At 35.5% G+C, this 14,443-nt stretch overlaps 1 protein-coding gene across 1 annotated transcript in view; it reads right to left on the reverse strand.

The window, feature by feature from the left end:
- Positions 1-2,015: 2,015 nt before the first annotated feature.
- The window catches only part of LOC133335237 (cell adhesion molecule Dscam2-like), a gene marked incomplete at both ends in the record, with an annotated part of 76,019 nt that continues 63,591 nt past the window's right edge, over positions 2,016-14,443 (reverse strand). Inside the window, 5 exons of the mRNA XM_061543532.1 lie at positions 2,016-2,179; positions 3,116-3,431; positions 11,062-11,187; positions 11,358-11,732; positions 12,093-12,272. Of these exons, the coding sequence (XP_061399516.1) occupies positions 2,016-2,179; positions 3,116-3,431; positions 11,062-11,187; positions 11,358-11,732; positions 12,093-12,272 (1,161 nt within the window). The remainder of the gene's footprint in view (positions 2,180-3,115; positions 3,432-11,061; positions 11,188-11,357; positions 11,733-12,092; positions 12,273-14,443) is intronic.

A 14,443-nucleotide genomic window follows, 5' to 3' on the forward strand; every position in this document is an offset into this window, starting at 1 on the left:
TTTATATAAAGTCCCGGTCAATTTTACGTATGACCATAAGGTGGAAACCTTATGGTTGAAATCCTCTTAAAAGATTCCGTTTTGTACTATTTAAGGATTTTTTAACTGTTTAAGAAATATAAATCTGTATTGAGGATGATAGGATAATATTTGGTTTTCATATTCTACACAACTATGTTGTCAGGGTATTATAGCAGCTCAAAGAGTTTGTAAATCCGAAATATGGGTCCTAGACCCAACTTTAAGTATATCGATCGTCATATCTCAACTAGCTGAGTCGATCTAGACATGTGTATCCGTCCGTCTGTCCTTAGTAATTTGTAAACACGATACAAGCCTTAGTTATGAACCAATCGCCACGAAATTTTATACGTACCGCGGGTTCTGGCGAAAGAAGACCCCCATTTTTATTGGTAATAATATGTTAATATTTATGGAATAAAATGCACTGTTTTCTGGTCGCTGTAGACATAATTAAAATTAATTAATTACAAAATTAAAATTAAAAATTTTTACACGAAGAAGGCTAAAGAATAACCATGACTGTTTCGGTGAACATCGGTCAATATTTAGCGGGTCAAGTGGACCCAGACTTTGGTGTGAAAAATAACAAAATTAGTATTGTATGGCGTATGATATCCTAGTGGATATATACCGGAGAAGTTAAAAGTATATCGAAGTTAAAAGTTTTTTATTTTCGTTTAGGTCATCTAACACTCAACCAGTGTTAGTAAAAAGTATCTAACTACTACCCGCTCATCCCCATGTAAAATTAGTTAGTTGGTTCAAAGGAAAATAATCGATAAATGGACTAGTAGTGACTATTTTAAAATTAATTTAGAGTTAGTTCAAAACTAGTTCATTTCCCTACAGGGTAATATGATACCGTAAGAAAGAGGAGCCGATGACATTTTATCGGTCAAATATCGGTTCAGAATATGTAGAGTAGTGTAGAGTATCATATGGTCAGACACGTCCAACTATACTGCTCCGCTCACTGGTTTAAAATATATTTTGAAATTTCATTGCTACTACTCATATGATGGCGATGTACGGGTCCACGTTTCAATATAGCCACTTAAACCCTCCATTTCCCATACAGAAAATGTTCTTTGTGAGGTTCTAGTCCCAGCACAATAAAAAGCAAAGGTATATTTTGATGGTATTCAGCTATTCAAATGGCGTATATAATTTGTTCTGGAAAAAATGGTCTGCCAAAGTTGCATTAGAATTGACCTTATCACACAATAGGGCGTAAATTTGTCAATTGTCAGAAAATTTCGAGATTAATCTATGAAGAACGTTAAATTAGACTTTTGGTTGATCGCCAATTTTTCCGCTCAATGGGCCACATTGAAGACCCTGTTCTACAGTACCACTTTGTTTGCCCACCCTAAACGCGTATATTTATGTATTACATATTTTTTGATCTTCCAGTATATTTGATCGTATACATATTTATTATTTTAATAATGATAATACGTATACGTATAATCAAAGTGTTTCTAATACAAAAAAATTGTCAGCAATGGTAATATCAAATAGATACCCGAAACTTAGCATTAAAATATTCTTTTTAACATTGTAACCCTATCTATGACTTCAAATGGTAGTTAATAAAATGCAAAAAAAAATTAAATTCCTTCAGCTCAATAATCATTGTCACAAAAGACACCCAATACTCCTTACAAAACAATTTTTATTCGCAATATAATATTTACGATATAATCCGTTAATTTCATTTATCATCTATTTTTCTATATTTTATTTCTAAAGTGGGTAGCAAAAAATTTCAATTAACTGCTACATTTTCCATTTTGACCCTTCATAAACTTCAGTCACTGTGTTGCGATGAATTGTGTTACAATTTTAGTCCGAACTTTAATCTACTCGTCTTTTTTGCTTTTTGGGTTTTATTTCCTTTTGATGCATTTTTGTTACATTTTTACATCATTACTCTTTGTCGTCGCAACTCCTCAACTCAACTCAATTCAACTCGACACGACTTGACTCACCTGATTCATTTCCTTTGTCCACTGTTTTAACGGGTGAAGCACTATACACCTGCTGATTGCGGCGATTGTCATGGTCTTCTTTGTATTCACCCGGTAATGTGCGGGATTCATAGCCCTCGGCCAGGGGGCCACATAGAGTGCGACGATGTTTTATGGTTAAAGCTCTGGAGGGGTCAGAAAGACACACACAAACACACGTACGATGGTGGCGACAGCAAAACATTCATCCAGTAACGATGCAAAACATGAAACATTGAAAAAAAAGAGTAGAAAAAGAATTGTAGGGAAGGAGAGAAAGAAAAAAAACAACATGGAAAATGTTAAAATGGCACATAATTAAAAACGTGAGAATTAGATGAGTTTCCTTTTTTCACAACAACAATACTACAAAAAAACAACAAGAAAGAAAGAAAAATAAAACACACAACGCCGACAGCAAGCAACAGTGAGAAAAACCCCTTACAGCAACAACAACAACGACACCCTCACGTTGAAGACGAAGTAAGAAGACTAATTACAGGGCATACAGAAGTTAATTCGTCCGTTCATCTTAAGCATAATGGGCTAGTGTAGTTTATTGCTGTCAGAGTTAATATGAGAAAGAGATTAATTAAATTCGTTTTTCTTCAACGACTGCTGCCAGCTACACTCTGCTGTCCTATGTACATAAACTAGTCTTAGTCTTCAAACTAAATGGCTTATGTTCTTAAAGATTACTCCGAGAATAGTCCATTTATTGTTTAACAATTTGCAATGGAACACTAATGGTAATGAATAGTGTATGAAGAAGAAAGGTTAGGGAGAGTGGGTGGGGAGAGATAGATAGATGTGTTTTTGAGGGAAGCCCTTGCGAAAGCCACAAGATTCACTACTAAAGATATGGTTGGAACATTTATTTGTTTTTTTTAGCCTGTAATAATTTGTAGGGTAATACTCTGTGGGAACAATTTGTCCGTATAGGCTGACTAATTCGAATACTGAAGAAAATTTAAATTGAATCTATATAAACATCTATATACATACAATATAACATCTATATACATACATTTTAAATAAATATTATTTTAAATAGTTTTTTTTTTTATTAAAATTCTACTTACATTGTTATTATGGCCACAGTTATAATAACAATGACAATAAACGTCGACAGCCAGTCGCCATTGGTGGGATTTGTAGCATTAATGAGGTTATTCATTAAATCATTTTCCGATGGAAAGACGGGAGGTGGTGGTATTGTAACACCATCTATATTCGTTGTAGCGAAGTGATAATGTTCCGTTGTTTTACCAGCATCATTTGTGGCCGATATACGCAATTGATACCATTTAGCCGGTTGAAATTCACAAAATATTAGATTTTCACGGTTCTCCTCAGCATTGGAAATATCCGAAGTTACTACAGTCCAACGAACATCACCTACAAACGATAAAATGTTAGCATAGATTAATAAAAATTTTTTTGTTATGCATTAGTTGATAATCAATCTTAAGCCTAATGAGGGTATCATGATAACGAAAACAAAATGTGACTTGTGGAAATAACGGTATTAGTTCCCAAGTGTCTTTAGACCAAATCATTTTCAGACAAATTGAAGTTGATTTCAATTTTTTTACCCTGGCTCGAAAGGAATAACAGATTTGATTTTACTTTCACACTTTAAAATAGTTCTTTCAATAAAAAAGTACCTCTCTCACAGAGCTTATATGGCATATAAAGCGAAGAATGAACCCTGTTTAGTCTAAACCTAGTGTAAATATCGTCTACATCTCCTGTATTATATCCCAACAAATTCTAAAAATTTCGATAGTTCACATGCGCATAATTCTCTCATATAAAGGTAACCCTCATCTTCTGTAGTTTTATTGTTCTCGGCGCAATTTTCTAACCGAAGTGTCAATAATTTGGCATTGCAAGTATTCGCAGAAAATTGCTATTATATGTCTATACTTATAATCCGGATATGCCGATGATGAACATGCGATACACTTGTTCTTTTTAATGTGTTCAATTTGTAAATTCGAATGATATAGCTCTGCAGAACATAACGGTAAACAAAGCGGTATGATTAGAGCCTCAAATAGGTCGGTAGAAAAACCCGCGTGACCCTTATGAGAAAGCCATATACCCACAAACCATGTTAGAAAGTAAGAAATATCCCGACCGTTTACATTTTTCTTAGTTCATATGTTAGCTATGTACGGATTGGATGATTATTTTTTAAATAGCATATTTTTGAATTACTGTAGGGTCGAATTAAAAATATATATATATATATATTTTTTTTTGATTTTAAGTGATTATTTATACTCTTTCGAGTCGAGCTTGATGATCTAAATTTTGCAATGAAAAGGAAAGCCAGGAGAAGAACCTACGTACCCACCATTATGCGACGCGTTTCGCCGTTGGTTAAGCGGCTCATCAGGCATATTGGGCTATTTGGCTTTACAAAGGTCGTACGTTGATAACTTGTATTTATTCCGCCCTGATGCGAAACTTGCATATGCGAATTAAATTCAAATTTGTCAAAGTTCGACATTTGTCTTCATTCTAGGAACAGTCCTTTTCAAAGCAGATTTTTGTTGTAGCGATGGATAATTAATCCACACACCTACAATTGCTTCCATGGTATACACATGTTTTTGCGCAACCGTTTTTGGAAGTGTGTTGATGGCTCAGAACGTTGAGTGGTCTTGGCAACATTTGTGTTGCTCCGAGGACCTAGGTTCGAGCCCTAGCCGTGCTCGGCTGAAATTAATTTTTGTTATTTGAATTTTTGTGATCATTTTGAAAGTGATTTTAAGTGATTATTTATACTCTTTCGAGTCGAGCTTGATGATCTAAATTTTGCAATGAAAAGGAAAGCCAGGAGAAGAACCTACGTACCCACCATTATGCGACGCGTTTCGCCGTTGGTTAAGCGGCTCATCAGGCATATTGGGCTATGTGGCTTTACAAAGGTCGTACATTGATAACTTGTATTTATTCCGCCCTGATGCGAAACTTGCATATGCGAATTAAATTCAAATTTGTCAAAGTTCGACATTTGTCTTCATTCTAGGAACAGTCCTTTTCAAAGCAGATTTTTGTTGTAGCGATGGATAATTAATCCACACACCTACAATTGCTTCCATGGTATACACATGTTTTTGCGCAACCGTTTTTGGAAGTGTGTTGATGGCTCAGAACGTTGAGTGGTCTTGGCAACATTTGTGTTGCTCCGAGGACCTAGGTTCGAGCCCTAGCCGTGCTCGGCTGAAATTAATTTTTGTTATTTGAATTTTTGTGATCATTTTGAAAGTGATTTTAAGTGATTATTTATACTCTTTCGAGTCGAGCTTGATGATCTAAATTTTGCAATGAAAAGGAAAGCCAGGAGAAGAACCTACGTACCCACCATTATGCGACGCGTTTCGCCGTTGGTTAAGCGGCTCATCAGGCATATTGGGCTATGTGGCTTTACAAAGGTCGTACGTTGATAACTTGTATTTATTCCGCCCTGATGCGAAACTTGCATACGCGAATTAAATTCAAATTTGTCAAAGTTCGACATTTGTCTTCATTCTAGGAACAGTCCTTTTCAAAGCAGATTTTTGTTGTAGCGATGGATAATTAATCCACACAAAAATTCAAATAACAAAAATTAATTTCAGCCGAGCACGGCTAGGGCTCGAACCTAGGTCCTCGGAGCAACACAAATGTTGCCAAGACCACTCAACGTTCTGAGCCATCAACACACTTCCAAAAACGGTTGCGCAAAAACATGTGTATACCATGGAAGCAATTGTAGGTGTGTGGATCAGGGCGGAATACAAGTTATCAACGTACGACCTTTGTAAAGCCACATAGCCCAATATGCCTGATGAGCCGCTTAACCAACGGCGAAACGCGTCGCATAATGGTGGGTACGTAGGTTCTTCTCCTGGCTTTCCTTTTCATTGCAAAATTTAGATCATCAAGCTCGACTCGAAAGAGTATAAATAATCACTTAAAATCACTTTCAAAATGATCACAAAAATTCAAATAACAAAAATATTTTTTTGAGAAAATTCATCTAAATATTTAATAATACTGTATGTGCGGTAACTTTATTTGAAAGCTCTATCAAAACTTTGATCTTAACAGACAATTTTCTGTGAGAAAATGCGGCTGATGCCTTCAAAGTACCAGAAATTGGTGGATACCGTCGATTTGACATCCCATGAGAATCTGAAACATAAAATTAGATTCAATTCGTTTGAAACCCGTGACCGAAACCTCCAAAATAACGAATGACCAATATGTTGGAAAATTAAACCAATATTTCAAATTTTAGAAAGTGATATTCTACTCAATTCAAATCCACAATATAAAACCAGTAAAGAAAGTACTAAAGTCGGACTGGACCGACTATATGATACCATTCACCACTTTGGGTATATTCTACACATGTCTCCCAACAGACGTCGCTTTTTTGGATGAACGAACTTGAATATGTTATCTTTATGCCTATCTGGAACCTATGCTAAAACTCATTTCATTTGGGCAAGGTTAGAGTCGTTTGTGTACTATGGGATAAATTTATGTAAATTGATTTAGAGCAAACTTGATACACGCTCTTCGGTAGGCCGCAACATTTAATCTCAATCAGACACCCGTTTGAAATATATATGAAAGCTGTGTCTGCATCTGCACCACTTTCAACAAAACGCAATAATGTCATTCCAAATTTAGTGCAAATCGAAATATATATATATATATATATAGGGACTTTGGTGCAGCATTTACATTAAATCGGACGAAAATATATATATGGGAGCTATATCTAAATCTGAACCGATTTTCACGAAACTTGACACACATCATTCTAGACTTAATTCAGTACGCTATGACAAATTTCGTGCAAATCGAAAGATATATAGAGACTATGTTGCACCATTTACATTAAATCGGACGAAAATGTATATGGGAGCTATATCTAAATCTGAACCGATTTTCCCAATTTAAATAGGGTTCGTCCTTGGACTAGGACGACTTTCTACACAGTGAGAAATGTGCCACAGATGCTTCAATAATTATAATTGTTGGAATGAAGATTTATTGCTCATTGCAAATCGCAAATATTAAATTAAAACCAATTATACCGAATATTTGGGTACGGATGGACGGCCAGAATTATATTCTGATCAATAATATATCGCTTATTTGCTACAATACAGGCATAAATGAAAAATCTTGATTTTTGACATAGTGATGCTGAATTGTCCCTATATCAGACAAATATCTATTTCACACTCTGATTGAGAAGCTGTAAAATTTCCTCTGTTCCTTGTAAAGTGTGAGGCAAGTGAAAACTTAAAACGCATTTTCTACAAAGTCGATTTTTTATTGATGTCGGTCTTGCAGTAAATTAGCGACTTTTTCTAAGAACCAGAAATACGTCAAATTTGTTTATTGTTTAACTATGGCAGAATCACAATTTTTATACCCTCATCTTTATGGCTAATGAAGGTACATACACTTTGCTATGGCTAAAATATGCCTCATAGAAATATTAGTTTTAGACCCCATGTTTATTTGGAACAAATCAGTTTCGTCCCTCTGGTTGTCTGGTGCGCACGAATAATATCGAAGGAGAAACCGATTTCATCCAAACTTTGCACATCGTAGTATTTCTTCTAAACTAAACTAAACTTAAATCAAGTTCGCAGATGGGGAATATCGGTCCACTACTTTCAATTCCAGTCCCATACTCCGAAATGGACAACCGAGTATGTGTAGATAACTGTACCAGGCCATGTGTAGCCAACATATATGCAATATACAGATAAATGTATATTTAATTGTTTTCAATTTAGATACCTTACAGATAAATACTAAAACCACCATTTACAATGTCATTTTAAAAATAAATTACCAATCATTTAATTGTTTTTGTTTTTTTCTGTCTGATATTCCCTTTATTTAAATAATAACAACTCCTACCTAATTTGGTAATAAACAATTAACTACCTTTCGCATAATTCTACCTATACATTTGTAATACCATACCCAAAATACCCATCCACCCACTTCCCCCAAATCAATTACCTATTGTAAATACATTTAGTTGCTATTTTTACAAAACCACAAAATAAGTCTCATTTGGTTTCATTTCAATTTACACCGACATGTCGATATAAGTACTGCTGCTTAACTACACAAAACAACAAGTCGAAAAAATCGGTATTTTAAATTAAATTAAATAATGTTTAATGGAAATTTATTAATTATATGCCCAAATGAATTCCCAGCTAATGACATTATTCAAAATATTTTACGCACGTATTCGTTTTGTAGCAACTGGCCCGGCTATACCATATGCGGTAATGGTCACCACCGAGTCAAACCATTGGCCATTATAAAGATTGCAAAAGTAGCAACAAAATAGCAAATAAACAAAAACGACAACAGCAGCAAAAAACAACGTTAATTTCACAAACCAACCGCAACGCAACGAAATTCATCCCCGTACACACGAGGATGTTTATGTAAACATGAGCATAGATAGAATTCAATTACGATAACATGGTCAAATGACAACGTGTGCCACACACACACAGCATCATTGGTTATAACGCTGACCACCAAACGTTTACCGCAAAAACTGGAAAAACAGCATAGTTGCCAGCTGTTTGATAATTAGAGAGATGGCTTTAGTTTTGCATTAGATTTATTATAGACGAAATTAAATGGAGTTTTAATTAATTTATACACAATAGTAATAAATAATTATTGTGTTTAGTTTTTGTAGAAGAAATCCGTTCTCAGCCTACGTCCTTATAATGTTTATTATGCGAAGAAATCAGCATACACATAGAAAACTAAAGTCAAAACAATCTGAGGTCATAGTTTTTTTACAGAAAATAGATAACAAGTCCTAATTTTTCTACAGAAAAACAATCGCAGGACCACAGGTTCACTGGTCCCAGTTTTTTTCTATAGAAAAAAAATCACAGGCCCACAGGTCCCAGTTTTTTTCTATAGAAAAAAATTCACAGGTCCCAGTTTTTTTCTATAGAAAAAAATTCGCAGGACCACAGGTCCCAGTTTTTTTCTATAGAAAAAAATTCGCAGGACCACAGGTCCCAGTTTTTTTCTATAGAAAAAAATTCGCAGGACCACAGGTCCCAGTTTTTTTCTATAGAAAAAAATTCGCAGGACCACAGGTCCCAGTTTTTTTCTATAGAAAAAAATTCGCAGGACCACAGGTCCCAGTTTTTTTCTATAGAAAAAAATTCGCAGGACCACAGGTCCCAGTTTTTTTCTATAGAAAAAAATTCGCAGGACCACAGGTCCCAGTTTTTTTCTATAGAAAAAAATTCGCAGGACCACAGGTCCCAGTTTTTTTCTATAGAAAAAAATTCGCAGGACCACAGGTCCCAGTTTTTTTCTATAGAAAAAAATTCGCAGGTCCACAGGTCGCAGGACCACAGGTCCCAGCTTTTTTCTATAGAAAAAAATTCGCAGGACCACAGGTCCCAGTTTTTTTCTATAGAAAAAAATTCGCAGGACCACAGGTCCCAGTTTTTTTCTATAGAAAAAAATTCGCAGGACCACAGGTCCCAGTTTTTTTCTATAGAAAAAAATTCGCAGGACCACAGGTCCCAGTTTTTTTTTTCTATAGAAAAAAATTCGCAGGACCACAGGTCCCAGTTTTTTTCTATAGAAAAAAATTCGCAGGACCACAGGTCCCAGTTTTTTTCTATAGAAAAAAATTCGCAGGACCACAGGTCCCAGTTTATTTCGATAGAAAAAAATTCGCAGGACCACAGGTCCCAGTTTTTTTCTATAGAAAAAAATTCGCAGGACCACAGGTCCCAGTTTTTTTCTATAGAAAAAAATTCGCAGGACCACAGGTCCCAGTTTTTTTTCTATAGAAAAAAATTCGCAGGACCACAGGTCCCAGTTTTTTTCTATAGAAAAAAATTCGCAGGACCACAGGTCCCAGTTTTTTTCTATAGAAAAAAATTCGCGCAGGACCAGGACCACAGGTCCCAGTTTTTTTCTATAGAAAAAAATTCGCAGGACCACAGGTCCCAGTTTTTTTCTATAGGTCCCAATTTTTTTCTATAGAAAAAAATTCGCAGGACCACAGGTCCCAATTTTTTTTTTCTATAGAAAAAAATTCGCAGGACCACAGGTCCCAGTTTTTTTTCTATAGAAAAAAATTCGCAGGACCACAGGTCCCAGTTTTTTTTCTATAGAAAAAAATTCGCAGGACCACAGGTCCCAGTTTTTTTCTATAGAAAAAAATTCGCAGGACCACAGGTCCCAGTTTTTTTCTATAGAAAAAAATTCGCAGGACCACAGGTCCCAGTTTTTTTCTATAGAAAAAAATTCGCAGGACCACAGGTCCCAGTTTTTTTCTATAGAAAAAAATTCGCAGGACCACAGGTCCCAGTTTTTTTCTATAGAAAAAAATTCGCAGGACCACAGGTCCCAGTTTTTTTCTATAGAAAAAAATTCGCAGGACCACAGGTCCCAGTTTTTTTCTATAGAAAAAAATTCGCAGGACCACAGATCTAAGTTTTTTCTATAAAAGAGAAAAATTGGCAGGAACACAGGTCCAAGTTTTCGGTATAGAAAAAAATTCGAAGGACCACAGGTTCAAGTTTTTTCTATAGAAAAGAATTCGCCAGGACCACAGGTCTAAGTTTTTCCTATAGAAAATAAATTTGTAGGACCAAAGGTTGAAATTTTTTCTGTAAAAAATTGTAAGACCACAGGTCTAAAAAAATCGCTGGACCCTAAGTCAAAGTTTTTTCTATAGAAAAAAATTGCAAGACCACAGGTCCAAAGTTTTGCATTTTATAGAAGACCAAATCACAATTTCTCTCTCTGTGGCAACTCCCACATCATCATCAATGCGACAAAAAGTGGATTTGAAGAGTTGCAGTAGTTTTAGTTAGTTTGCGGTTAAAACCACAATAAATAATCAAGCAAACGACGGCGATGCGTTGTTGCACAATGGCGACCGGCATCACAAAGGACTACAAATGCAATGTCAGTGTGTAAAAGGACAACTTACCCAAAGGACGATGTTCAATGGAGAAATGATGAATTGGGCAACCGCCATTATTCCATGCTGACAATTTTAAATTAACGCACGATGCGTTCGTTGCAATTAGTTCGTTGCTGTTAGGAGCCTGGGATGCTGGGTATGAGACAAAATGGAAATACAGAATCGAATTAGTCCAGACTAATCACCATTTTTTTTTTCTCTATGGTACAGTAACAACATCAAAAAGTCTAGTTAAAATAACTAAATTATTTCGTTTTCACAAGAAATGGAAATATACTCAGTCATCTGCGATATCTGCTTACCTTTACCCTTGGTCCACACATTAATTTCCTCACTGGCCGCACCATCCCCCACAATATTATGGGCTGACATTTTGATGATATACTGATTGCCACATTTCAATCCCGTTATAGTGTAGGCATTATTCTCCGGCATCAATTCGATTTGGGACCATGTCTCGCCCATAATACGATACGAAATTGCATAGCCCTGCAATGGAGCACCACCATCATCCGGTGGATCCCAACTAACACGTATACTATCCGCCGAGGCATACTGGACAATGATTTGTGGTGAGGCCGGTGGTTTCATGGCAATCACTTGGTATTGTATTTCATCACTGCCAAAAAGATTGTTTGCTGTACATGTGTAATTTCCGGACAGACTGCCCTCAACTCCTGCCAAGTGTCAGCAAAAAAAGACAGGACGAAGCATCGAAACAAAGAGAATGTGAAGTCAAATGTCATCGTGGGTGTAGGTAGACCGCACACAGACCAAGAAGATACACAGAATTGAGTATTAGAAAATAAATAAAAATTGTTCAGGTAAAACAGAATCAATATTAGTTTTAAATATATGTATGGCAATAGAGAGAGAGAGAGAGTGTAACAAAGGATACGACAAGGAGAAACAAAATCAAAATATTTTAATTAACTTTCTTGTTTTGTTTGCATTTTTTTGTTGCCACACTCCCTCCCACACAGACCATTTTATTGAATATTGTTGGTTTTCTTTTTTTGTACCGGATAAAAACTTACGATGTATTTTTAGATTTCCTTCATTTGTCACTTCATAGAATGGACTAAAGGTTACGGGTCGGTCACGTGTTAGCCATCTTGCTCGGGGAGTTGGATTACCCACAGCTAGACATTCCAATATCAGACTTGTCCCAACTGCCTTTCGTACAATCTGACCGAATGAGGCTATTCTTGCTGGGGCTGAAAGGAAATGAATTTGTTTGATTATAAATTAGAAATTGAGATTTATTAGAATTATATTATTCAAAAAAAGTAAAACAAGTTAAAATATGTCAGTCGGTGTTGCCCTCAACCTATGGTTAGTAGAGTTCTATGGAATTACAGTCTAGTGTCGAAGTGAAAGTTTTTTTATTACATTTGTGACTATAAAAATTGTCATAATATTTGGGGAGGTTCTATAACCGATAATTGCATTAAATCTTTATTTAGACCACAGGATTTCCTGTTCTCTTTATGGAAGGTGTACGTTTTTATCAACAAGTTGTCCTATATACCCCATCTTCGGATTTAATGTAGATTTGGTAAAGTATTACGATGTGCAACCTATGGATTAAATCGGATATCCAGTAGATTCAATTCAAATTTAAAATTGGACCCTTTGTGATGAGTTCACCAGAAAAAGTGCGTCTTTGGACTTGACCTAGGTTAAGTAAATTAAATTACTACGGTTTGTAAAGTTTTGGTCATATTGGATACTCAATTTGCTTCATATAATTTGATAAACAAGTTTTCAAAGTCTTAACATTTTGTGGGGGAGATAAAAGAAGAAGTGAACCGATGGATCCCAATCTTGGAATAGATCTTGACTTGGTAAAATATGACGATATGCAACATTTAGATGAAATCGGGTACTTCATTCCTTTTGTATGTGGTTTACACATTTTTTGTTGAGAATAAATCGATAGACCCCACCTTCGAGATGGGATATGATAAAACATACTAGGTTCTGCAAAGTTTAGGTCGTAGCAAATGATTTGTTCACATGATATTATTTATTTTTTCAGAACAATTTTGAACATTTTTGAGGGATGTGCTAGAAAGACTTGGCGTAAATTCAATGTTGATTTAAGTTTAAAAAAAATTACGGTATACAAAATTTTGATTAAATAGGGCACTCCATTCCTTTCAATTTGATTTACAAATTTTCTAAATTTGCACGTTATGTAGTACTGGAATGTGTACACCGATAGACCATCTCCGGGATGATGGCATGGTACACATATTATGTTATTCAAAGTTTATCTCAAATTGGATACTTTTTTCAAATGATATTTTAAATGTATGTTTCAGTAAATGTTGAGAATTTGTTTAAGGTAGGAATCACAAGGAGTGGTCCTCCTTCAAATTGTTCTATGTTTGTGAGGAAATATTACGTTCTTGAGAGTTTGGTTCAAATTACCTAATACTTTGGGAAGGTTATGTGCGCACCAGTCAGTTTCGTGGATGTTAATTGGAATGAGGGGTTCTTTACCCCACCACATGTCCAATAGTCAGACACTTAAGCCTGTGAGTATAAATAAGCATTGTGCTCACTGTAGAAAGAAGAAATCATATTTAGATTTGGTTTCCATAATCTTCTACGAACTCTGTTTTCTTTGTGAAGTCCTTCAGTTTTTTCCATTCCATTTCCAAAGAATCGGGTTCAGATGCTTGTAAAGGCACAGATAGTTGCACAGGAAAGTTTCAAATGTCTCATTGTCGCATACGATATTGTGTAAGTGGGCCTGCAGGCTATTATGTCCTGTGAGAATATATGCCAGTCCGGTTTAGCATTAATATTTGCTTTGTCTTATCCTCATTTGGGTCTCCTCATAAAATTGATGTGTTTTTCCTAGACCCCTCAATTTTTGTGGGTTTCCGTTGCCCATGACCACAGTTCTAGACGTGGTGCACTAAAAGGTTTGGCATTATTTACATCTATTGTAGGTCGGTCGCTTGACTGTCGAATATATTTGTTATTTCGTTTCATATTATTCCTATGGACTTGGTATGCATATGATTCCTATGAACTCGACATATGATTCGTCTGAGACCGTGTTGCAAGAACTTATTCATGATTCTTATACATTTTAATACAGTTTTGGATTTAATTGTTTTAGAGGTTATTGTTTTTGTGGTTTGTTTACTATCTGCCAATAAATATTTTTATATCCTGACCAGAGTGTGAAGATTCGGTTTATGGTTATTTAATAAAAAGTTCCAGACCCGAAGTTCCTGCTAGCCGGAAGAAATCTGTGTAGCAACATTTACCAGGGGACATGTTTGCTAGTGTTCGGGTATGCGATTGTAGCCTGTACTATATTTTCGTGCGGTCTATATTTCATTTTCAACAGGGTTTTTTCCAAATTTTT

This window comes from Musca vetustissima, unplaced genomic scaffold, assembly GCF_032173495.1.
Source record: "Musca vetustissima isolate MV318-11 ecotype Yass unplaced genomic scaffold, APGP_CSIRO_Mvet_v1 utg15798, whole genome shotgun sequence".
Classification (NCBI taxonomy): domain Eukaryota; kingdom Metazoa; phylum Arthropoda; class Insecta; order Diptera; family Muscidae; genus Musca; species Musca vetustissima.